A 27513-nucleotide genomic window follows, 5' to 3' on the forward strand; every position below is an offset into this window, starting at 1 on the left:
CATAGCATATTTGACACTCACGTACTTCTAAACACCTTGTATCTCTCAAAACATGTGAGGCGTGTTAGAAATGTGTTCTGTGGCAAATCTGAATTGCTCTGTGATACAAATTTGTGTGTGAAACAATAAGAATGTGGTGGAAATGTAATGTAAAGTGCTCAATGATACAAATTTATGTGTGCAACAATAAGAATGTGACAAAAACTATGAACGTAATTCGTTGGACGAAAACTATGAAAACAAATATTCCAGACCAACATTTCACGTAAGTCATGTCCCAGTGCAAATCTGTAACACAACCATCTGTGTGGCTTGCTTATAGTTATGTATTATTTACATTTTGGAACAACCAATCAATAAAAAGCGCATCACTTGAAAGCCATCTGATGATCAATTGTAATGATTTGAAACCGATAATGGTACGTTTTGGATAAACTCCTCTGTACCAACAGGCTTTGGAAAGCCCAATGGTACCGATTGGCTGCTGTAGTATCCTCAGCCCACAAGCATCACTGGATGTGGATATGGAAGTGCATGTGGACAGCACTCTGCTCTCCCCGGCCGTATGTCAGTTTATGAGACCAGAGCCACCACTTCTCAATCGAGTTGCTACGTAGTTTGCTTCACAGAGGCTGAGTGCACCCTGCTTGCTCACAGAACTCAGCTGACCAGATGGTCACCCATCCAAGTGATAGCACAGCCCAACAGCACCTAACTTCGGTGATCTGATGGGGGAACTGTTGTTACCACTGCGGCAAGGTCGTTGGCTCCCTTTTGGGTAAAGGAACTTAAAATAAATTTGTGCCACATATGACCAATTTCTAGCACTTCCTATAAAGTGAATCAAGAAGTCTCTCTAACTTGAGTAGAAATGCTCTGAAGTCAGAGTTAGGTGACCTATAAACAACAAAACTTAGAAGTTTAGTTTCACTAAATTCAACTGCCCCTGCACTACATTCAAATATATGTTCAGTGCAGTGCCGTGATAGTCTATGGACTCAAATGGAATATTGTTTTTTATGTACATGGACACACCTCCACCCCACAAGGAACTCCTTGAAAAACAGCCAGCTAATCTGTATCCCGGTAAAGGAAGCCTCTGAATTTTCAAATTATTTAAGTGGTGCTCCGATATACCAATAATTTCAGAGTCAACATCTATAAGCAGTTCACTAACTCTGATACCTCTTATATTTTGATGAAATATGCTAATTTCTTCTCTACTTGGAAACATTACGTCCCCTGAAGGTGAGCCAGTAGTTAGAGGGACTTCCTTTAAGCAGGTACACCTATCAGCTGACTTCGATCTAAAAATGGTACAGCTCAAACACCAACTGCTACAGGAATTTTTCCATGAGTGATCCCACCACTACCCACTACACTGTCACCTATAAGCTTTGCCAGCCTCTCCTTCCCATACCTATTGAGGTGCAGGCCATGCATAGTGAAATCCAACCTATTGACCATCTCAACTGGCACCACTGCTATGCAGCCCATGCCCTCTGCCATCAGTGCCTTCTCCAGCCTCATGCTAATGCGCCTAACAGTCACGTAAATATGAAGCTGATCATGATGCTGAAACAGCTGCACGAAATGCACATTAGTGCCACCAGTCGGAGTAGCTACCTTTACCAGGTCACCACCTACATCGAATTCCCTATCCTTATCAAGACTTCCTGGTCCTCTCATTATCACTACCTGATCCTCCTTTGTAAAATTCCTACATAACTTCCCTACACTGTCAGTCACATGAGCCAACCCTCCACTAGGCTTGACAATGCTGGTGACCTGATACTCACTCCCCAACACTTCCCACAACTGCTGGCTCGCACCTCTACTGTGCGAACTACCTAGCAGCAGAACCTTCTTGTTTCTGTTAGATGTTGCAACTGACCTTACGCCTCCTAACTGCTAAGGACTGCTGCATGTTCCCTGCACCTACAGCTACAAGAGGCTCCTCTCCACTCAACTCCAACAGTTGGTCAAATCTATTGCATATACACAAAGTGTAACTGTCTGAATACCTCATCTTCCTAGCTGCCTTCTTACTAACCGCCAGTTCCCATTCCCCAGCACCCTTCATCCTCCCCAACCTATCTAGTTCCTCCTTTGCGTGTTATAACTGCACCTGAAGGGCACAAATCTTATGCTCCTGCTCCTGTATCAACTTTTTTCTACTAAAGATTCTCCATTCCCAGGAGAGGATCCGCTAGAATGCCCACTGGCTTCCCCACTGCATTCCCCCCAATGAAAATACTTTGAACAAATCCCACACCGTAACCCACTACTCACAAATCTATGGCAGGGCCCACACTTCTCACTTATGGTAAAATTTTACAGTTACTGAAAAAAACTATACATCTATGTTACCTAAGTTCAGGTACACCAACCGAACTAACAATAGCAGTCTCGAAATTCTCTCTCTACTAAGAAAGCGAGTACTTTTATTAAAACAACTAAACCACAGCTAATACCAATACCAACAAAGCTTCACAAAATTATTAGCTAAAACCAAAAATTCAAGGGGCCATTGGACTACTCAACGAAGTTAAAACAGTAAATGAAAATTTTACTCAGATATTTCACTAGAAATAATAAGAAATGTCAGCTGAAAATTACTAAATGACTTCGATGCACAGAAAACTCTGAAAAACACTGTGAGCGAATGCTTCCGAAAGTTTATTAAATCATTATTTCGCCACAAACAGCATGAAACACCACTGAAAACTATATAACAGAGCACAAATAACTTTGTCAGTACTCAGAAGCTTTATAATCGCTACAGCTGGAACCGGACACCGCAAAATGTAAACACACTACTCTGCATTTTCAGGAGAAGATCTCGCTAGAGTGCCCACTGGCTTCCCCACTGCAGTCCCTCAACTGTGATCATGCCTTCTGTATAAGGTTCTTTGGTGGTAGGTGTAACATTCTGGGAGACCAGATTTACTGTGTGGTTGATGGAAAATCCAAAAGACATAAATGGTTTGAGGCTGAAAAGATTCTCAGTATCAGCATTGCTTATGATTTGGAAAGTTACGTCCTCAGTTAAGCTTTTGTAAATGGCTTTTCTGGTTCAAGTGGCTCTGAGCACTATGTGAGTTAACTTCTGAGGTCATCAGTTGCCTAGAACTTAGAACTAATTAAACCTAACTAACCTAAGGACATCACACACATCCATGCCCGGGGCAGGATTCGAACCTGCGACCGTGGCGGTCGCTTGGCTCCAGACTGTAGCACCTAGAACCGCATGGCCACTCTGGCCGGCTGGCTTTTGTGGTAAATTGAGCTTTCATCATAGTGTGTTGCATGGCATAACCAACCAACCATCAATCTGTTGGAGGTAGTACAGGTGCCTGTAGTTGTAAATATGTTTGAAAATTGATGAGACTGGTGGGGGCATCTGTACTGACTTGAAAGCTGAAAGCTGACTGTCTTCCCAGCCATCTGCAGTGATGTGAGCAGTTTGTTGGAGGACCCTCCCTCAGTGATGAGTGCACAACATTTAAGGTTAACGTCCATTTGATCCTGTGATTGTGAAACAGGAATGGCTGCCTGACAAACAGTTACGAGGTGATCTTGTCATGTGCATTTAATGCAATCCAATCACTGGAACAGACAATTGTCTATAGCATTATTCTGAAAACAGTCCGGGCAGGACTGGTATTGCTGTTGCAACCTGTGTGGCATGAGAATCACTGTTTTCATGTGGAAGGACGTGCTCGCTGGTGTGTGTGTATATATGCAACACCTTATCTAATGAAGGATCATCAAGCTGTAAACCCTTTAACCAAAACTCTTTATTTTGTGCTGCGCAGATAATTGCAACTGTGATCATGTCTTCTGTATAAGATTCTTTGGTTGTACGTGTAAAACACTTGCATTGGTGACTTAGCTCATGGAGTTCAGCCTCCTAAACTATAGGATCAAACAAATTGCTTGCGACAGTGGTAAAACTCGAGGCGAGCAGAAATCGTGAGTCAATGTCTTTGATATGAGCACTTAACAAAGAACAAATTTGTTGAAGGTAAGTTTCCGAATTTCATTATGGAGGCCAGCTCGCACAACTACTGATAACTTTGTCGCCAAATTCATGCTAAAAAAAGGGATTTGGCATTGTCCTCGTCTTTTGCCTTACACGCAGTAGTGCTGTCACAGACATTTTTCATATCAGTCCCAGATGTCTTATTTTTCTTCGTACAGTGGGAATGGCGAAGGATTGACAGTCGGCTGGAGTTCCTCCGTATGCTTTTGACTTTCCACTTGGTGAGCCATCAGCTGTTGCATAACGGCAGCAAGAGGTGGTTTGGCCGTGGTGGCTGTTCAGCATACAAAAGTCCATAGCTCACTGAAAAGTTTTCTGACCTAAAGTGTCAACTAAGTGCCAAAACTCCCATGCAAGTTCCCACAGCTCGAGCAATGGAACACGAGCAAGTTCAATCTGAAGTCACCAGTTACATTGTGGCACACAACACAAAGGGACACTGGTTTTTGAATTTGTTTATTTGGTTCAACACACGACTGCACAACAGAAATTAATATGAAACTTCCTAGATGCGATGAAAAGTCAGTACCGTAACAACATACAAATCTTAAGAGCTGCACAATAATTTTCAGTTGACAGCATGGTATAGACTGAGATTTAGAGGTTCACATCGGTCTAAATATAGATGAGTATAGACCTGGTGTTGGTGGCACTAGTTTTGAGATGGCACGTTTAGCAGTGTTGTAGGTTCGCTCTGGAGGGTGACGGTAGATTCTCTGGTGTTGATCCACAGCTCTACGGCTAACAGGCCTTACTTCAGTGCATCAGGTAACACCTGTGGTGTGGTGGCGAGCAGTTGCTTGTGCAGCTGTCGCAGCATACTGATCTGGCGTGAGGTGGATAGCAAAAGATAATGATAACTGTGGATTTACCACATACCAATTGTCCCTGAAGGGATTTCACCAATATACTGTATTCTCAAACTCTGTGTCCATGATGCCACAACACATGACATATTTTGCTACAACTTAAACTTTGTACATGCATTCAACTTCCATCCCAGCTTCAGTGACAGACACTTCATACACACACACACACACACACACACACACACACACACACACACACACACAATTTCCTATTTTGCCAGTTACTGCCTGGCAATGGAACATAATAACCTTTGTGTGGTTGTGCCGCATTTTTGATGAATGCTTGCTATTGGTTGGTACATATTAAAAGTTTTGACTCTGAATATCAAAATAAAAATTTCTTACTATAGCCTGTTCTTCTTCTTGGTTACCCGTTATTTGTCAAAATAAGAATGCTTGCTGTCTGCTCCTCAGACTGTCAGCTTACCTGTGATTCATCAAAATTAGATATGTTTTGCTGTTGACCTCTTCAAATTGTTAACATATCTGTAATTGCTAAAAAGAAGAATGCTTCCTATTGGCATGTTCACACTGCCAACTTACTGTGCATTGCTATTACACCAATGTTTTTACAGAATTTTGATGAGGGCTGGGTCCACAGTCATCATATAATTATCGAAAGTAGTCATTCCTTATGTGGAACGACTGCTTCCAACCTTTCTAATGCTTAATATGTTTTTCAGTCTCTGTCATTTTTGTTGCAGTTTGCATTGCTTAATTCTATCACACAGCTGTACATATTATATTATATCTCCTAATCCAAATGTCAGCCCAACTTGAGTTTTTACTATATTGTATAGCGTAACATGAATAAGCAAATATATTGTTTTCATAAGTTTTGAAATGAATTGATGTGTTAGAGACATTCGACGTCAGAGATCAATGTTACTGGCCCTAACTGTGTGCATTGTTTGAGTGTGGGCACATTGCATATCATTTGAAAGCATGCTCCCGGACCTTTCCGAAATTACCCGTTCATAGTTCTGTCCTTACTAGAACAAAAGCTACAGCCATTTTTGTCTGCAGTGTTTGTTGAGTTTTCTGCTATTACTTTTGTTCCAGTTGTGAAAATTGCAATTTTTCATCATATGCTATAAATGGGTCAAAGTTGACGAAAGTTGCAAATGCCCAGGCTGGAAATTGTACTTTTTTTGTATTGTTTTGACTTGGAATGACTCCAGTGAAACTTCACTGTGGACCATCCAAGCACTAACCTCACAGTGTTTGTTGGCAACATTTGCTCCCCCCCCCCCCCCCCCCCCCCTCTCTCTCTCTCTCCAATCACTGGTGTGCAAAAATTAAGGATGAAACTACCTTCCAAGCAACTCAGCTCCATGTAACATGGACCACACATAGAAAGAACTGTTACAGTATAGTTCAGGAAGTAACTGAAGGTACCACAATTTTTGATGGTCACCTTGACATTGCTGTTAGATTGTGCCTAGTCATCAATTGTGGGGTGTCTAGGAAATATTTCTCTGATCGCTAGACAACAATTCAGACAAATCATATTAATGAGTTTTATTATGAAAAGTAAATGACAATACTTAACTTAGAGAATTATGTAGATGTGTCGCAAGCAAAGGGCGAGTGTAGACTTACAGTCAACATAGAAGTGAATGCAACCTGAAGGCTTGGGGAGCAATAGTCAATTGACTAGCCTATTGACTAGCTTGTATGGGCGCAGTAGCTCCATAATGTTGAAATTCTTTAAGTTCAGCAGCGACTTCGTCCCGTAATGCAATAGGAACAGTTCTGGCCCAGCAAAATTTCGGCTGAGCTTTGTCTTTCATAGTAATAGGTGCAACAAAATTTTTAGCCTTGCCTAAACCTTCAGAAAAGAGTTCAGGAAATTCTTTCAGTAAGCTAGCTACACTGTTTTTGGCATTGAATTCAGTCACTGACAGCACATTGTCCTGAATTTTAAAGTCAAATGAATCAAGGCCAAATATGTTCTCACAATCGCGTGATTGTAGCACAATAAAAGTCACAGTTCGCATATGCAGGCGATACATGGCAGGCAAAGTACTTGTTCCGAGAATGGGAATGTCTTGTCTATTATAAGCCGTCAGGTGCATGCTAGTTTTAGACAGGCATGGGGAACCTAACAATTCATATGTGTTATGATTCACAAATGTAACAGAGGCACCAGTGTCCAACTGAAATTTCACACTTTTTGCACTAATGTACAAATGAACAAAAATCTTGTTGATCTGGCATAGCAGTGAAGAAACTCTTTGCTAGTTTTGCTAATGCCCGCAGCAGACTTTGAATATGCTGCATTGATTACATGGACCTTGTGACTAGATTTTTGTGAGTGGGCAGAATTCTTATGTACGTTCCATTGTAAACATACAGATTGTATGTGACCTTTCTTGTCACAATCGTAACACTGTACTTGTCTGAATGGGCAGTCTTGGCAATTTTTCCGTGAATAGCACCGAGAGCATGACTTAATTCTGTTCGCCTATTTAGAGAGCTGTTTACGTGTTGTGGAGAATGGTTTATGCAGTGTGGCGCACACATGCTGTCACTGCCTACTGGGCCAGTTGTAAGCAAGGGACGACTCGACCCGACAAATTGGTGGCTACTCAAATTTATTGGCTGACACAGCACTTGAATTGTATTGATCTAGCACTAGCACTGCGTGCTGAAATGATTGATCGGACTGTTTCAAAATCTGTTATCTAAGTTTGACATCAGTTGCATTGTACATGATCACATTACACAACATAACATCTGAATATAAAGCACCACAAACACATTTGAATTTGCATGTCCTTGTCATGCCCCACAAATCTGTTACCCTCTCACGATAAGTTTGTTCTGACCATTTCTTGCAATTAAAGAATTGTTATATAGCTGCCACTACCGTCACTTGCTGGTCATAATAGTTAGTTAGAGAATCTACAGCCAGATCATAGTAAAGTTCACTCAAGAGTTGCGTTAGGGAACAATTTCTGAATGAGGCAAAAAATTGCACTTCCTTCCGTTGACAAAAAGTAATGTAGTTTCACAATAGCTGGCATGTTGTGAGCAATTACTTGGGCTTCAAACTGTTGTAACCACTCGAGCCATTCCTCGTTTTTCATTAAAGGCGGTATGACACTAGAAGCTACAGTAGGTGTCTGTTGTACTGTATTTGTGGTGTGATTCATCAGGAACTGCTGTACTGTGTTTAGCAATGTAAGCAGTTTGCAGGGTCTGAAACTGAAACATCTGTGTTAGCTGTGTTACATCCATCTCTTGTAGCTGAGGCGCATGAGCAGGGGGAGTGGGGGAGGGGGGCGGGGTGAAGTGGGTTGTTCATTGCGATAAACAGACGAGGCAAACAATGAAAATAAGCACACAGCAAAGAAAATTTCTGCAACACCCACCTGAAAACACTGATTAGCAAAAACACAATAAGAGACACTACTAAAACAAGTAAACACACTCCTACAAAGAAAAGACAATGTAGAATTAATGTGCCAGCAAAACACAAAAGAAAATCAGTGGCTGCCAGGCACTGGGTTCTTATAACTCGTCACCAAATGTTGAATCCTACCTAGTTGTCAGTTGTGGTGTGTCTAGGAAACCTGCTTTCTCAGATTGCTAAACATCTATTGAAACAAACTGTATTAATGAGCTTTATTATGAAAAGTAAATGACAATACTTAACTTTGAGAATTCCTTAGATGCATTGCAAGCAAAGGGCAACATCCAAAATAAACAAGCTTCTTCAGTATACAAATTCTAATACAAACAAGACAATTAGCTTTGACGCTTCTATCCAAGTTGCTAGTCTTGATGCTTCTCTTAGACTGGGCCACAACCAGTCGGGTGTGGCGCTTATGTCCCCTTCACATAGAGGCTGCTGCTGTTGCGTTGTCATCCTAGAGATGGGTTGGTCAGCGTACAATTGGCTAATGTCGTGTCACAGTCCTCTCTGCTCTACCATTTCTGATTGGCATTGTGTCGGCACTTGACTTTGTGCCGTAACAGTTGCAAAAGGTGGGATGTGGTTTCTTAACATGAGTTGTCATCACCATGGATAGCAATGCATGTTCTCCGGCCCATACTGTAATGAAGAACACCACCAAAGTGCACTGTAACTGCTGTCTGATTGAGACACTGAGACACGCAGTGTTATACCATTCCTTCAACTGCCTGTTGTTGTGTGGCTAGCCCCATTTAGTGCTATAGCCACACTGACCTCACATCATGTGACATCTAGCTTTCAGTCATTTCCACAAAGTTGTCAATATGTTACGTTGCTTTGTCTGTGTCGCCCCTAAGTTTTGTGAATAATGTATATAGTGGTAAGTAGTCATCCTGTGTGTACCATGCAACATACACTCTCATGTGGGAACAGTAGCTTATCCTCTCAGCCACTGTAAATATTTTTACTCACTGTTTTATACAAAATCTGTTTCAGGTATCACACCAAATGGCATGAACTTACATCTCAACCATGAGCAGGTATTCAGGTGATTCATTCCGCTGGAGACGTGGGTCTGGAGGGAGGAATAACGATGCAGCAGGTCACAGTGGACATCACTGGCCTCCAGGTGGACCTGGGAATCAAGGATATCCCAATCATAAGTTTTCTTTGTTGCCTGATCCGTAAGTCTTACTGATTATTTTGATATATTCATCTACATACAATTTACATGATATGAATGTTGTCAGAATGGCAATTAAATGTAGAAGATATAAAAACTGTATACATAAATGTGACATGCAATGAAGTCTACCAAAATTGTGTAATGCCAGTTAGCTATGTGCATAGGAGTTGCATCATTGTTGTACCAAAATACACTACTGGCCATTAAAATTGTTACACTACGAAGATGATGTGCTACATACGCGAAATTGAACTGACAGGAAGAAGGTGCTGTGATATGCAAATGATTAGCTTTTCGGAGCATTCACACAAGGATGGCGCCGATAGTGACACCTACAACGTGCTGACATGAGGAAAGTTTCCAACCGATTTCTCATACACAAACAGCAGTTGACCAGTATTGTGTGGTGAAACGTTGTTGTGATGCCTCCTGTAAGGAGGAGAAATATGTACCATCACACTTCCGACTTTGATAAAGGTCGGAGTGTAGCCTATTGTTATCGCGACATTGCTGCTCGCGTTGGTTGAGATCCAATGACTGTTAGCAGAATGTAGAATTGGTGGGTTCAGGAGGGTAATACGGAACGCTGTGCTGAATCCCAACAGCCTCGTATCACTAGCAGTCGAGATGACAGGCATCTTATCCACATGGCTGTAATGGATCGTACAGCCATGTCTCGATCCCTGAGTCAACAGTTGCGGATGTTTCCAAGGCAACAACCATCTGCATGAACAGTTCAACGATGTTTGCAGCAGCATGGACTATCAGCTTGGAGACTATGGCTGCGGTTACCCTTAATGCTGCATCACAGACAGGAGAACCTGCAATGATGTACTCAACAATGAACCTGGGTACACGAATGGCAAAACATCATTTTTTCGGATGAATCCAGGTTCTGTTTACAGCATTATGATGGTCGCATCCGTGTTTGGCGACATCGTGGTGAACGAAAATTGGAAGCGTGTATTTGTCATCACTATACTGGCGTATCACCCGGTGTGATGGTATGGGGTGCCATTGGTTACACGTCTCGGTCACCTCTTGTTTGCATTGACAGCAGCACAATGAACAGTGTACGTTACATTTCAGATGTGTTACGACCCGTGGCTCTACCCTTCATTCGATCCCTGCGAAACCCTACATTTCAGCAGGATAATGCACGACCGCATGTTGCAGGTCCTTTACGGACCTTTCTGGATACAGAAAATGTTCGACTGCTACCCTGGCTGGAACATTCTCCAGATCCCTCACATCTGGTCAGTGGTGGCCGAGCAACTGGCTCGTCACAATACGACAGTCACTACTCTCGATGTATTGTGGTACCGTGATGAAGCTGCATCGGCAGCTTTACCTGTACACGCCATCCAAGCTCTGTTTTGACTCAATGCCCAGGTGTATCAAGGCCATTATTACGGCCAGAGGTGGTTATTCTGGGTACTGATTTTTCAGGATCTATGCACCCAAATTGCGTGAAAATGTAATCACATCTCAGTTCTAGTATAATATATTTGTCCAATGAATACCCGTTTCTCATCTGCATTTCTTCTTGGTGTAGCAATTTTAGTGGCCAGTAATGTATTACCAAGAAGTTGTTGCATGCGTACCTTTAAATTTTTCTGTTGTGCGTAAGTTATACCTTCCAATCAATCTGAGTATGTTCATCTCTGCCAATGAATGAAGTGTTATTGGGACATTTGTATCCTCAGTTTATCTATTCTTTGGATGAATTTGCAGAACTTTGCTATTATGCATCACAAAATCTTTATCAGTTTGTTGAACAGTCATTGCATAATGTTAAGGTTTATGTTCTATGCACAATTTTAGAGTCAATTACAATTTGGTTTACCTGTATTTACTTAATGAACAACACATATGTATTATTTGTAATACATTTGAATGCCCTTCTTCTCAGGTCCAGTTCCTCTGCACTGCGCAGTTCCCTCAGACATTTTGCCTAAAAGTTTTACTTCCCCCCCTTCCTTGCCCATATCTTTCCAACTCATTCATCATCAATTTCTCTCCTGTCATTTTTCATACCAAATCTCTGTTTCCGTGACATTGCACTAGCCCCAGCCCCAACCCCAGCCCCTCCCATCCTCCACCCCTCAGTTTTGTTGTTATTACTATAAGGAGCAGTCAGATGAAAACAAAACATATGGGAAGAAGTAGGTAAACTGTTAATTATTTCAAAAGTGATCATCAGAACTGTTAACACATTTATCCATTGTGAGACAGGGTGGTCAATGCCTTCATGGAAAAATGTGTGCAGTTGCCTATGGAACCATGATTGTACCCATGCATGCACCTCTTTGCCCAAAACAAATTGGCAGACACAAATGTCTATCTCCAGGGTTCCAAAAATATGGAAATTGCGTGGGGGAAGTCGGGACTGTATGGAGGATGTGTTAGGGATTCCTAGTGAAACATATACTGCATACTCGAAATGACCCTGGCAACATGAGGGCCTGCCCACATTTTTAGAGTATGCTGCAAAAGTTTCGTAGAGAAGTCCTTAGATACCCTCCTTACTGCTGCAGTCCCTCCCCATGCAATTTTTGGATTTTTGGAGCCTTGAAGAAAGACATTTCTGGCTGTCGACTTGCTTTGGATAAAGAGATGTGAGCCTAGGTAGAATAACAGTTCTGTAGGCATTGGAAAACATTCTGACTGTCTTGCCTCACAGTGGGACAAATGTATAAATGATTACAGTGATTGCTATTGAAATAATAAACAATACTTGCTTTTTTTCTATTTGTCTCAATTTCATTTGACTGCACCTTATACAGGGTGAAAGGAAATTCGCACACTCAGGTTTCACAGCACGACTCCTCACATGCTACCGATAAAAAAATGTCTGTCACAAAATTTCGTCCGGCGAGTACATCTGGCAGAAAAAGGACGTTAGAGAGTGGCAATCGGGCAACACTATAACCACATGTATGGTAACTACCTCTGTCAGCACGTAGTCTTGTTGTACAGTTGGTGCAGTGAATAGAGTGTTGGGTTAGCATGCAGGAGATCGAGGGTTTGATCCTGGCTTGGTGTGCATTTTTTTAATTTGCTAATTTCATTCTGACATTTCATATTGTAATATACACCATATCCTAAATTTACAACATTGTGTAATGCTTAACATAACAAATACGTGGTTAGACAAATAAGAAATAGACAGTTGAATCAAATGACATGTCATAGGACAGAACAACTACAAAAACAATATCAATTTCGAGATGCTAAAGATGATAACACAGTACAATTATACAACATCTACATGTCATTTATACTACGTGTAATATAAGTGTTCAGGTGTCACAAATTAACAACCAGTGACATTAATAATGTCCATGTTAATGACTGCATTACCTTCACAAAAGAATACCTTGTTCTAGGAACAACAGATTCTCAAACCAACCTCCCTGCATGTCCAAACATTGCGCAGCCTTTCGGATCGTGCAACTGTGCACCCTTCACAGCAAAGCTGCATCCACAGTAACAAGTGCAGCATGAACACCTACTACCAATTCTTCCACATTCGTTGTAGAGTAGATGTGCTCCTTCAGATGTCTTCACAGGAAGAAATCCAGGAGATTTAGGTCAAGTGAACGCAATGGCCACGCAACTGGACCTCCATGTCTGAGTCGTTGCCCTGGAAATATGCTGTCCAGATACTGTCACACATTAATTCCAGAGTGTGGAGGTGCACCATCATGTTGGAACCATATCCTCTGCCAAACATGTAGTGGAACAACTTCCAGCACATCAGGCAGGTAGTTTGAGAGGAATGCATGATACATTCGTGGAGTCACCCAGTCAGGCAACATATAGGGACCCAAACACCTGTCGCCCAATATTCTGGCCCAGACGTTGGTAACAAAGCGAAAGTGCTAGCCACGGTCGGGGGTGCCATGCGGGATAACCTCACACCAGTGATGGGCATTGTGCATATTGAAGGCACCCTTGCGAGTAAATGCTGCTTTATCTGACCATATTATGGTGTTCATGAAGTCATTGTTGGCTTCCTGTTGTTAGAACCATTCACAGAACTGCATCCGCTTGTGGCTTTGTGCAGGATGCAGGTGCTGTGTGAAAGCATAATGATAGGGGTGCAGTCCATGCTCATGCAGCACATAAATGACCGTGCATTGCAAGAAACACAATTTCCTTGCTATGTTACATGTACTTTGATGAGGTTCTTGGTGTATGACCTCCAGAATAGCTTTCTCATTAGCTGGAGTACAGGGAGTCTGTGGATGACCTCTGTGATGCGATGGTGGAAGGAGAGAACCTGACTCCTGAAGGCACAGCTCCAGATGACGAAATACATTTTTATCTGGATGTCGTCTGTATGTGGATATCTAGCAGCATATTCACTAGTGGCAACACTAGCTCAGTTATCAGATGCACCAAGGACCAGAAGCATATCCACATATTCATCGTTTCTGTGTGCCATATGTCTGCCACACTGGTTTAGAAGTTTACAATAAGAAAATTCAATAGGTATATGTTTGTACATTGGAGCCTGTCACGGATGCGTTACTCTGCTCGCAATTAGCCCCTGTCTGGCGGACAGAACTTAACAGTATAAACATGCCAACAGTCCTGCGCACTGTTCCACCTAATGTGCATAACCCCTCTGACAGATATTGTTCTGCCTGATTCATCCCAACACCTCCAATTGTGTTGGGTTTCGAATAATAATAATGCATTGAGATAGGTACTAAACAGCACGTGGTTACTAGACTCAGTGTTGAAAGGCACAATTAGTGGAACCATGGTGATAACACATACAAATAGTAACTGAGTTTAGAAATTATTCATGAAGCATGTTGCTAGTTCTACTGGTAATGTAAGGCCCTAATGAAATGTAATGGACCTGAATGAGGCAAGAATAATAGTTGGATCTAATCTATGGGGCTATTGGAGGAGGGTACAGAGAAAGCAGGTTTCGCATCTAGTAGATGAAGTGGTGCGAATAAATTCACGCCCTCAACATGGAAAGGGCTTCTTACAAAGCTGACCAATCTTCCATTTCCATGATTGTTGTATGTAAGTGCAAATTTTTTCTAGAGGACCCGCTGCAATCGCTGTTGATGATTAAGATGCCAGATACCGTACTTCCTGGATTGCATTTACCAAATAAAAAACATATACCTCAACCCAGGATTGAACCATCGACCTCCTGCATGGTAACCCAAAACTCTATCCACAGCACCGGCTGTACAGCACGACTAATATTTGCTGCCAGAGGCAGTTAACATACATGTCAGATATACTTTCTGAATGAAATTTTGTGAGGGACATTTTTTTTATGGCTCACATGTCAGGAGGTATGCTTTGAAGCCAGAGTGTGCAAATTTCGCTTCACCCTGTAGAATTAATTCACATTTTGCTTACCAGTGAGTGCCATATTTCTTTTCTTCTGTAATGCTATCCATTCTTTCCTCAACATTATTTTGCATGCCAAAGAGAACCATCTTCCTTTTCTTCTATCATGCTACCCATTCTCTCTCTCTCTCTCTCTCTCTCTCTCTCTCTCTCTCACACACACACACACACACACACACACACACCTTTTTTTACTCTTTATGTCAAATGTTGTATAGCTTACTCAGTTTCATGTAACACTTGACTTTCTGTGTTCTACATCTACGTATATAGTCGACTGGCCATTGTGAAGTGGCTCTTGGAGGGTATTTCCCTATATACCTTATATAAGGGTTTCTTCCCATTCGACTCGTATATGGAGAGTAAGAATAATGACCACATAAATGCCTTTGTGTGTGCGCTGTTATTAGTCTGATATTGCCTTCATAGTTCACCAAACTAACTGGATAAGAAAGTAGGGGTCAGAAACACTCTTTGACATTTTTCGGTACCTATTGAACCAATTTTTTTTATTAAGAAATATTTTACGGCGACAGGTGACACAGTAACTGGTAGGCATATGCATGTAACAGGTTCTCTTGCAAAATGTTCAAAATAATTCCTTCGTCAGCATTGAGATGAGATGTTCAAAGAATTGGGGAACTTCATTGAATTATGTGGTACATACTGTCCATCTTTATCCAGTGTTACTGATCGCAATGGAAAGCACAGCTTCTTTTAGTTGTCTATAATGGCGTATGTCGGGAGGCTGGAAACGAGGCTTTCTGGAAACATCCTTAGTAAATTCTCTTGGCCTGCTGTGAATTGTCTCATGCAGAATCTTAGGCAAGTTACTTGTTCACCATTTTATGCTGGGAAACTGTTCCATTTTGCCAATGGTAATGACCAAAGACCAATGTTGTTAAGCAACTAGCTGCTGTTCTGCACAATAATTGAGATGTGAAAATAAAAGAACGACTGCACTGAATTTTGAGAAGTAACTGTTCTATAAAGTTCATTTCAGTTAATACTCACAACATTATTTTGTGGCTATACCTATTTCATTGGTTTAGTCATTATCAGAAGCCCATAATATTGATTGGGCTTTTTGTCTTAGCCATTGGGCAAGCAGTATTTATGGGTGGTTAGTAATGACTGTTGTTGTTGTTGTTGTCTTCAGTCCTGAGACTGGTTTGATGCAGCTCTCCATGCTACTCTATCCTGTGCAAGCTGCTTCATCTCCCAGTACCTACTGCAACCTACATCCTTCTGAATCTGTTTAGTGTACTCATCTCTCGGTCTCCCTCTACGATTTTTACCCTCCATGCTGCCCTCCAATGCTAAATTTGTGATCCCTTGATGCCTCAAAACATGTCCTACCAGCCGATCCCTTCTTCTAGTCAAGTTGTGCCACAAACTTCTCTTCTCCCCAATCCTATTCAATACCTCCTCATTAGTTACGTGATCTATCCACCTTATCTTCAGTATTCTTCTGTAGCACCACATTTCGAAAGCTTCTATTCTCTTCTTGTCCAAACTAGTTATCGTCCATGTTTCACTTCCATACATGGCTACACTCCAAACAAATACTTTCAGAAACGACTTCCTAATACATAAATCTATATTCGATGTTAACAAATTTCTCTTCTTCAGAAACGCTTTCCTTGCCATTGCCAGTCTACATTTTATATCCTCTCTACTTCGACCATCATCAGTTATTTTACTTCCTAAATAGCAAAACTCCTTTACTACTTTAAGTGTCTCATTTCCTAATCTAATTCCCTCAGCATCACCCGATTTAATTTGACTACATTCCATTATCCTCGTTTTGCTTTTGTTAATGTTCATCTTATATCCTCCTTTCAAGACACTGTCCATTCCGTTCAACTGCTCTTCCAAGTCCTTTACCGTCTCTGACAGAATTACAATGTCATCGGCGAACCTCAAAGTTTTTACTTCGTCTCCATGAATTTTAATACCTACTCCAAATTTTTCTTTTGTTTCCTTTACTGCTTGCTCAATATACAGATTGAATAACATCGGGGAGAGGCTACAACCCTGTCTCACTCCTTTCCCAACCACTGCTCCCCTTTCATGCCCTGTTTGACTAGAAAGTCAAAATCATTATAGCCACTAAATAATGTTGAGAATATTGGCAAAAATCAACTTTATAGTAAAAGTAGCATGCTTGCTGATGCTCTTAGACAAAAATGCAGTAAATGTGAACAAAATAAGTGCTCCTCATTGAACCACAAGGAATATCTTTTGGGCACCAATAACTTCAGGAATATGAAAGAACCTAATATTTTCAACCTTTGGTTTTTTATCTGCAGTAATTTGTTTTGATCTATTCTTATCAGTGATCAGCATCTGTAAAAGTTATGTATGTGCAGCCTGCAAAAATCCGAATAGGTCACTGGGGTAGAAATCATTGACTGGAAGCAAGTTGACTTCATTATTCCATTATTACATGTTTTGGATGTAGCCATCGTCAAACAGGCTGGAAAATGATGTTGCACACAGATACTTACATTACATGTTGTAGTAGTTATAATCATAAGCAGACACTGCTGATCATGACAAAGCCCAAAACACATAATATTGGAATAATAAGTCAGCTTGCTTCCAGTCAATGACTTTTTCCTCAGCGACCTATTCTGGATTTTGCAGGGTGCACATAATTTTCATCAGGACTGCGTACCTTCTTTGTAACTTCATTTGGCAGTTAAGTTTCTCTACATTGTTTTTCTGCATGCCAATTAAATGTATCACGAGGACAACTGGTATGAAATTAGGCCTATTTTGGTACATATCATAGGGGCCAACCGTTATTTTCTTCTGTTAAGGACGAGACCAAATCATTTTTCCAAAGAGATAATATATATCATTGAAAAACACCTTTCATGTAAAGGTGCTTGAGGATGCACTAATTTCCAACCAGTTTCAGTGCTTTACTGTGGAAGAGGTTACTCTCATAGCCTTTGTAACATTCCAGACACCGTACATGTCCTTTTGGTGGTGCTAATTGTAATCACCTGAGGCAGCTCAGCCAGCAGTAACAGGGTTTGTATTTGGTGAAACTCAAGTTCTAGAACTGGTTTTTGCTATCATCATCATTCCTTGATTACTGTAAACCTTGTGATTGTTAAAGAAGCATTAGTTGTGATGGTGATATGTTATACATTACAGAGAATGATGATCATAGCTAAATTTCAGAGATGGCAGAACTTTTTGTAAAAGTCCTCTACTTCTATGTCAGCTGCATGCTAAGGGAATGTGAAGGCACTGCGACTAAACACCTGAAGGCAAGGACCCTCTAGGGGGCTAGTAGGACACTTGGGTGTCGATAGTAGTTCAGGTGTATAATTTGGCACTAATAATGGCTAACCAATGACCTCCTGATCATCTTTTGTAATAGGGAACACCCAGTGTATGTATATTGGTTTACTTCTGTAATGTGAAGAGAATGAAGTTTTGAAAAATTGTCTACTTACTACACTTGGGATACTAACCTTGTTATTGAAATTCGTGAAGAAATTGTGGTATGGATTATTATTAGTTAACATAATGACACTAAAGAAGGCTTTCAACCTCACCAGTGAAAAGAACTAAAGAATTAGTCCATTGTTGATGAAGTGCATCACATTGTTAATTATAGAAAGATGTTATTTGTAGTGATATAATCCATTTAGATACAAGAGAGTTTCTAGACAGGCGGACAGATGAAAGTGATGTGAAAGTATGTAATATTGTGAACCAAGCCTATGATGTTCTTGGGAGCTGCATTTTCCCCTCACAGTCTACTCGTTCCAGTATCTCAAGTAGCAACAAAAGAGTAAAACATTCAAGTTCAGCTTAACTAGATCATGCATTAAAAAATAAGACTAATGAAGAGAATGAAAAGAAGCTCATTAGGAAGTGGTCAGGAAAGACCAGAGATCACAGACAATGAAGGTTCCCTTACACAGGTTACTCATGTTTAATTGATCCAGAATACTGATCAACCCCCCCTCCCTCCCCCTTTTCTCCGGACTCTAAAACTTCCACAGCAGCTAAAGGTAGAATTACTGTTTTTAGTTTAGGTGTTTATTTATTATATTTTATTTTATTGATATATATTTTTTCATCTGAGGCAATGATTTGTATGTGTGTTCCTGTCGACCACTTTGATGCCTCAGCTGTACGATTCCTTCCATTGTTTGTATTCCACCCATGACTTCTCAGGATCATATTAATTGAACAGTTTGTATTTAATCTTTATGGTCATATCTGTTTGTATGAGTGTTCTTTCTTCCTTTTGAGTATTCTTTAAGCTGATGAAGTATGATTTATTGTTTTTAATGACCCAGTCAAACCACTTGTTATCACAGTATTCAACTATAACTTCTGAGTAGTTCATTTGTGTTCTGTTTGTTGTGTCTTCAGATATATGAGCTTTGAACAACAGCCAACATGGACACCAAATTCGCTTATGCCATGGTTACAGCAGGAATCATGGGGGTGGCAACAAGTACCCCAAGCCACAGGATTTGTGCCTGGTGGTGCTAATTTTTCAAAACTGCCACCAAAGGCACACACTGAGCAACAGAAGCAACAACAGTTGAATCGTCAAAAGCAACAGAAGCAATCTAAAAGTCAAAAGCACAATAAGCAACAGCAGAACCTTCACCACCACCACAACCAACAGCAGCAGCAGCAGCAACAGCAACAAAAGCAACCGCAACAAAAGCAACAACAAAAGAAGCAGCAACAACAAGAACTACAGCAGCAGCAGCAGCAACAACAGCAGCAGCAAAAGCAGCAACAGCAGCAAACGAAAGCAAATGTTGAAAAGAAAGCAGGAGGGAATCAGTTACAAAAAATTGAAAGCCGACAAAAACCAAATCCACCTCCTGGATCAGAAGAGGCTAGGCGAAAGGCCCTTGAATCCACAACTGATAAGCTCAAACGTTGCTTAAGTAGCATGGGGCAGGAGCGCACTGAGGTTTGTCACCCAATATCAGTAATGTTTTCTAGTATCAGTTGAGTTGCTAGTATTATCTTTCACCTTCTGTAGCTTTCTCTTCTTTATTTCTCCTCGATAAATTGTTTTAAAGCTCATTTGTACATCTCACCTTGCAAATGGAAGGTTATAGGAGGAGGCTGAGATGAGGAAGTGGTAGGAGAGGAGTGCTTAACAAGTCAAAGCATTTGTGTGTGCTTTTTTTCATTATCTGGCACAGAGTGCAAAGGGAAGCTTTTTCAAAATCAAGTGATTATTTTAAACAAAAAGAGCAAACACTGGAAATGAAAATGCTTTCCTGTTGTACTACTGAGTACTGATGTTTGAAATCTCACATGATTGCTTGTTACTCATTTCATGTGAAGCCCATTGTACAGTGATATTAACTAAATAAATATATTAAAAACAAAGGTTCCAAGACTTTCCAAGCGGGAAAGCGCCGGTAGATAGGCACAATAAATAAAACGCACAAACACACACACAGAATTTCGAGCTTTCGCAACCGGCGGCTGCTTTGTCAGGAAAGAGGGAAGGAAAAGGAAAGATGAAATGATGTGGGTTTTAAGGGAGAGGGTAAGGAGTCATTCCAATCCCGGGAGCGGAAAGACTTGCCTTAGGGGGAAAAAAGGATAGGTATATACTCGCACGCACACACACACACACACACACACACACACACACATATATATCCATCCATACATACACAGACACAATACGTACACAGACACATTGTTTTTAATATATTTTTCCCATGTGGAAGTTTCTTTCTATTTTATTTACATCATAACTAAATAAATAGTTAGCTTACAAAATTTGCACAACTAATAAGCATCTAGATTACCTTATATTGAACTGAATATGATTATGTAGCATTAGCACTGTTTTACTGTCTTATTTTTTGATGAATAACTGTGTGATTCAGTGGCTTAATTAGACAATTACGTGTTATAAATATCTGTGACAAACCAGTTGCATCACATAAACAAAACTGTATGACGTGTGCATACTAGTTACACTCCGAACATAGGTATATCGGGTTTGTCAATGTTGCATCTACATTTACAAATTGAAATACAAAACACAGTCAGAGAGAAGCTCGGTGCTGGCCAAAATAATTTAGGGGAAAAAAAGTGGTTGTCACCCAAAGCAATCATGTTTTCGGTAGAAGAGCAGAGAAAACTACAGGCCTATCATATGCATTGAGAACTATAAACAATATAAGATAATTTACCACTTTGATGCCATTAAAATTTACCTCCGCAAAAGGAAATTTGATTTTGAGAAGAACAGGGAAATTGGTGCTGAAAATAAAACCCAAAATGCTTTCTCTTTGAATGAAAATAAATAGCATCATGAACATATATCATAGTTAACTGTTCAAATTTAGAAGATAAACAAATAAAATAATTTTTAACTTTGCACTGTGAGTTAGTACATTCTTTTTTGTCATTACATTAATTTACTCCAGAAGGATTTAAAAGTATACTTTAGACTTTAGACTTTAGATGATACAGTCACAGCAGAAAGAAATATAAGGCATATATCTCATTGTTGTAGACCTTAAACAGACTCAAGTCATTTAGTTGAGATAAAACAATAACAAATATTGTGAAGCATATGCAATGAAATTGTTTCTTGGTTTTTAATTAATGAATTTTACTAGAGGTCTGTGATGCATTTCCTAACAGTTCATTTTACTCTCTTGCAGTTTGGATTATACATCATTCTGTGCAACACTTGCCTATTAATATTCTTCTTGGATAACTTTCTGCATGCCATATAATACATAATTTTCTGTGTTTCATTAGGCAACAGTTGCTTCAAATTGTGCATAACTAAAATGTTGGTACTTGGACAGGCAATGTTCTGAGTTTAGCTTCCTTTAGCTGTTCTCTTTCAGATATCTTTTTTTGTCAGACTTCCATTTATAATATACTCATCACATAGAGAAGGCATTGAGTTGCAGACAGACACAATCAAAATGAGTCCTAAACATTTAAGCTTTCAGCAAAAAGACACTCTTTGGAAACAGGAGGTGCACACACATTCACAACCCACATACACATGGCCAGTATCTCTGGCCCCTGCGGCCAGACTGCAGGCTGCAGCTTCGTCTGACTTGAGCAACAATCTGAAATGTGTGGTGGAGGAGAGTATGAGGAATGGCACAAGGGAAGGGACAGCATAGTAGGGAGGTGGGGGCAGCTTCACCTGCACCTCCACTAACCACCAAGCTACCATCCTCAATGTTGACCTCCACCTCAAGGATGGCTACATCAGTACCTGTGTCCACATCAGACCTACCAACCACCATACCTCCACTTTGACATCTGCCATCCATTGTACACCAAGAAGCCCCATCCAAACAGCTTAGCCACCAGTGATTGTAGCTCCTGAGCTCCTGTAGTGATGAGCAGTTCCTCTTCAAATATGTCAAGGTTCTCTCTTAGGTCATCACAGACCAAAATTACCTTCTCAACCATGTCCAAAACAGATCTCACATGCCTCGCCTCCAGTTGCCTACCACCTACCACATGACCACTTTCCAGCCACAAAGGAGCACTCCTCTCATAGCACCCATGACTGAATAACTGAATCCCATTCACTGCCAGGGTTTTGACCATTTCTCATCGTGCCCTGAAATGGGGAATATCCTACCCATTATACTCCCTTCCCTTCCATTCCCACAGTGCTATTCCACTGCCCAACAAACTTACACAATATCCTTATCTATCTTTATCCAACACCTGCTCCCAACACCTTCTCTCATGGTTTGCATCCGTGCAGTAGATATAGATGTAAGATACGTCACATACCGCCTCCCACTGACACCTACCCAAGTCCTATCACAGGCATCTCCAACACTATCAGAGGCAGGGCTACCTGTGAAAGCAGCCATGTGATCTGCAAACTAAGCTTCAGTTACTGTGCTGCTTTTTACATGGGCATGGAACTAACAAGCTATCTGTCAGCCTGAATGGCCTCTGCCAAACTATGGCCAAGGAACAGCTGGACCACTCTGTTGCTGAACAAGATGCCCAGCATGCTGCGCTTCACTTTAAAGACTGAATCACAGCGTCCACCATCCGGATCCTTCCTACCAGAACTAGCTTTTTTCAATTATGCAGGTGGGAACACTCTGTGCAACATGTCCTACGTTCCCGTAATACGCCTGACCTCAAGTTGTCTTTGCACCCTCTGAGGCAGCACACCACTATCCCTTACATCTACCCTGCTATCCCTATCCCTCCCTATCTCAGGCTGTCTCTTTATCCATGCCACCCGCTTCGGATTGCTGCTAACATCAGATGAAATTATAGCCTGCAGTCTGGCCACAGGGACACATTGACCGTGTGTGTGAGAGTTGTGCTTGTGTAAATGTGTGTGTGCTTTCTGTTTCTGAAGAATGCCTTTGGTTGAAAGCTTATATGTGTAGCATGTTTAGTAGTATTTTGATTGTGTGTTTCTGAAATTCAGTACCTCCTCCATGTTAGTAAACCATTGTGGTATCAAAATGAATCTTGGAGTTTTAACCACTACTTTTGAAGTAGTGTAGCATTTACACTGAAATAAAGGGCAGTATTGCTATTCAAACAACTCCAACAATGTACTGCAGTGTGAAAAGACCAGATGTGTCTCTTGTGACTGATTTGCATGGCAGGCCTACCCACCAGAGAGACTTACCTCTGATCTCTCTTACAGAAAGTAAACTTTTTGAATAAGTATAGCCAATTGCTATTTTCACTCATGGGAAGAGCAGTTTTTGTTGTTTTGAAAAGACACATCGCTACAATAACTTCAATTTCATGTTGTTGTTGTTGTGGTCTTCAGACCTGAGACTGGTTTGATGCAGCTCTCCATGTTACTCAATCCTGTGCAAGCTTCTTCATCTCCCAGTACCTACTGCAACCTACATCCTTCTGAATCTGCTTGGTGTATTCATCTCTTGGTCTTCCTCTACAATTTTTACCCTCCACGCTGCCCTCCAATACTAAATTGGTGATCCCTTGATGCCTCAGAACATGTCCTACCAACCGACCCCTTCTTCTGGTCAAGTTGTGCCACAAACTACTCTTCTCCCCAATCCTATTCAATACTTCATCATTAGTTATGCGATCTACCCATCTAATCTTCAACATTCTTCTGTACCACCACATTTCGAAGGCTTCTATTCTTTACTTGTCCAAACTATTTATTGTCCATGTTTCACTTCCATACATGGCTACACTCCATACAAATACTTTCAGAAAAGACTTCCTGACACTCAAATCTATACTCGATGTGAACAAATTTCTCTTCTTCAGAAACGCTTTCCTTGCCATTGCCAGTCTACATTTTATATCCTCTCTACTTCGACCATCATCAGTTATTTTACTCCCCAAATAGCAAAACTCCTTTACCACCTTAAGTGTCTCATTTCCTAATCTAATTCCCTCAGCATCACCCGACTTAATTCAACTACATTCCATTATCCTCGTTTTGCTTTTGTTGATGTTCATCTTATATCCTCCTCTCAAGACACTGTCCATTCCATTCAATTCAGCTGCTCTTCCAAGTCCATTGCTGTCTCTGACAGAATTACAATGTCATCGGAGAACCTCAAAGTTTTTATTTCTTTTCCATGAATTTTAATACCTACTCCGAATTTTCCTTTTGTTTCCTTTACTGCTTGCTCAATATACAGATTGAATAACATCGGTGAGAGGCTACAACCCTGTCTCACTTCCTTCCCAACCACTGCTTCCCTTTCATGTCCCTCGACTCTTATAACTGCCATCTGGCTCCTGTTCAAATTGTAAATAGCCTTTCACTCCCTGTATTTTACCCCTGCCACCTTTAGAATTTGAAAGAGAATATTCCAATCAACATTGTAAAAAACTTTCTCTAAGTCTACATATGCTAGAAATGTAGGTTTGCCTTTCCTTAATCTTTCTTCTAAGATAAGTCGTAAGGTCAATATTGCCTCACGTGTTCCAACATTTCTATGGAATCCAAACTGATCTTCCCCGAGGTCGGCTTCTACTAGTTTATCCATTCGTCTGTAAAGAATTCGTGTTAGTATTTTGCAGCTGTGACTTATTAAACTGATAGTTCGGTAATTTTCACATCTGTCAACTCCTCCTTTCTTTGGGATTGGAATTATTATATTCTTCTTGAAGTCTGAGGGTATTTCGCCTGTTTCATACATCTTGCTCACCTGATGGTAGAGTTTTGTCAGGACTGGCTCTCCCAAGGCCGTCAGTAGTTCCAATGGAATGTTGTCTACTCCGGGGGCCTTGTTTCGACTCAGGTCTTTCAGTGCTCTGTCAAACTCTTCACGCAGTATTGTATCTCCCATTTCATCTTCATCTACATCCTCTTCCATTTCCATAATATTGTCCTCAAGTACACCGCCCTTGTATAGACCCTCTATATACTCCTTCCACCTTTCTGCTTTCTCTTCTTTGCTTAGAACTGGATTTCCATCTGAGCTCTTGATGTTCATACAAGTGGTTCTCTTCTCTCTAAAGGTCTCTTTAATTTTCCTGTAGGCAGTATCTATCTTACCCTAGTGAGATAAGCCTCTACATCCTTACATTTGTCCTCTAGCCATCCCTGCTTAGCCATTTTGCACTTCCTATCGATCCCATTTGTGAGACGTTTGTATTCCTTCTTGCCTGCTTCATTTATTGCATTTTTATATTTTCTCCTTTCATCAATTAAATTCAGTATTTCTTCTGTTCCCCAAGGATTTCTACTAGCCCTCGTCTTTTTACCTACTTGATCCTCTGCTGCCTTCACTACTTCATCCCTCAAAGCTACCCATTCTTCTTCTACAGTATTTCTTTCCCCCATTCCTGTCAATTGTTCCCTTATGCTCTCCCTAAAACTCTGTAGAACCTCTGATTCTTTCAGTTTATCCAGGTTCCACCTCCTTAAATTCCCACCTTTTTGCAGTTTCTTCAGTTTTAATCTACGGTTCATAACCAATAGATTGTGGTCAGAGCCCACATCTGCCCCTGGAAATGTCCTACAACTTAAAACCTGGTTCCTAAATCTCTGTCTTACCTTTATATAATCTATCTGATACCTTTTAGTACCTCCAGGATTCTTCCACGTATACAACCTTCTTTTATGATTCTTGAAACAAGTGTTAGCTATGATTAAGTTATGCTCTGTGCCAAATTCTACCAAGCGGCTTCCTCTTTCATTTCTTAGCCCCAATCCATATACACCTACTACATTTCCTTCTCTCCCTTTTCCTACACTCGAATTCCAGTCACCCATGACTATTAAATTTTCATCTCCCTTCACTATCTGAATAATTTCTTTTATATCATCATACATTTCTTCAATTTCTTCGCCATCTGCAGAGCTAGTTGGCATATAAACTTGTACTACTGTAGTAGGTGTGGGCTTCGTATCTATCGTGGCCACAATAATGCATTCACTATGTTGTTTGTAGTAGCTAACCCACATTCCTATTTTGCTATTCATTATTAAACCTACTCCTGCATTACCCCTATTTGATTTTGTGTTTATAACCCTGTAGTCACCTGACCAGAAGTCTTGTTCCTCCGGCCACCGAACTTCACTGATTCCCACTATATCTAACTTCAACCTACCCACTTTCCTTTTTAAATTTTCTAACCTACCTGCCCGATTAAGGGATCTGACATTCCATGCTCCACCAGTTTTCTTTCTCCTGATAACGACATCCTCTTGAGTAGTCCCCGCCCAGAGATCCGAATGGGGGACTATTTTACCTCCGGAATATTTTACCCAAGAGGACACCATCATCATTTAATCATACAGTAAAGCTGCATGCCCTCGGGAAAAATTACGGCCGTAGTTTCCCCTTGCTTTCAGCCATTCGCAGTACCAGCACAGCAAGGCAGTTTTGGTTATTGTTACAAGGCCAGATCAGTCAATCATCCAGACTGTTGCCCTTGCAACTACTGAAAAGGCTGCTGCCCCTCTTCAGGAACCACACGTTTGTCTGGCCTCTCAACAGATAGCCCTCCGTTGTGGTTGCACCTACGGTACGGCTATCTGTATCACAGAGACACACAAGCCTCCCCACCAACAGCAAGGTCCATGGTTCAATTCCATAGATTACTTAAATCCATGAAGAAAATAAGTGTGGTTTGAAATCTCTTTTACAAACTTGAAGCACTTACTATAGATTATGTCCATTATAATTATCCGGGCTGTTATGCTGTGGTCGGTTGATGAATTCTGTTTCAATTCCCAATGTTTCGTCTTTGAATGCGGGAGACATCTTCAAGGGGGTCCGTAGCTCAATGGAAGATCCAACTCACCCACTGGCTCCCTACTGACTGCCGCTAAATTCCGTGTCTGCGCGCTTCTGCACTGCGGCGTGACGTCCGTGTTTTGAAAACGTCAGTGCAATTAGCCACTGTCTGTCGCCGTCGATCGCTGTTGCCATCACCCAGCAGTGGATGGATGGTACACATCTTCTTCAACACCGGCATCCATGTACCGTTTAATTTCACGCCCTCCACCTTTTGATTGAAATTATTAGGGTGTTTAGCGATTTCGATTGCCTCCCTGTAGAGCCTTTCTTAATATCCGCTTGAGGCCGCAAGTACTTGCGTCTTCTCGAAACGAATATTGTGGTTCCCT

The 27513-nt window shown here is 41.0% G+C and overlaps 1 protein-coding gene across 2 annotated transcripts in view; it reads left to right on the forward strand.

Moving 5' to 3' along the window:
- LOC126337228 (uncharacterized) overlaps positions 1-27513 on the forward strand; it is a 204113-nt gene that overhangs the window by 26971 nt on the left and 149629 nt on the right. For both annotated transcript variants that reach the window (XM_050001449.1, XM_050001450.1), the window contains 2 exons: positions 9332-9519; positions 19311-19869. In XM_050001449.1, the coding sequence (XP_049857406.1) occupies positions 9368-9519; positions 19311-19869 (711 nt within the window). In that variant the 5' untranslated portion in view covers positions 9332-9367. The remainder of the gene's footprint in view (positions 1-9331; positions 9520-19310; positions 19870-27513) is intronic.

The sequence above is a fragment of the Schistocerca gregaria genome, chromosome 1 (genome assembly GCF_023897955.1).
Source record: "Schistocerca gregaria isolate iqSchGreg1 chromosome 1, iqSchGreg1.2, whole genome shotgun sequence".
Lineage (NCBI taxonomy): Eukaryota > Metazoa > Arthropoda > Insecta > Orthoptera > Acrididae > Schistocerca > Schistocerca gregaria.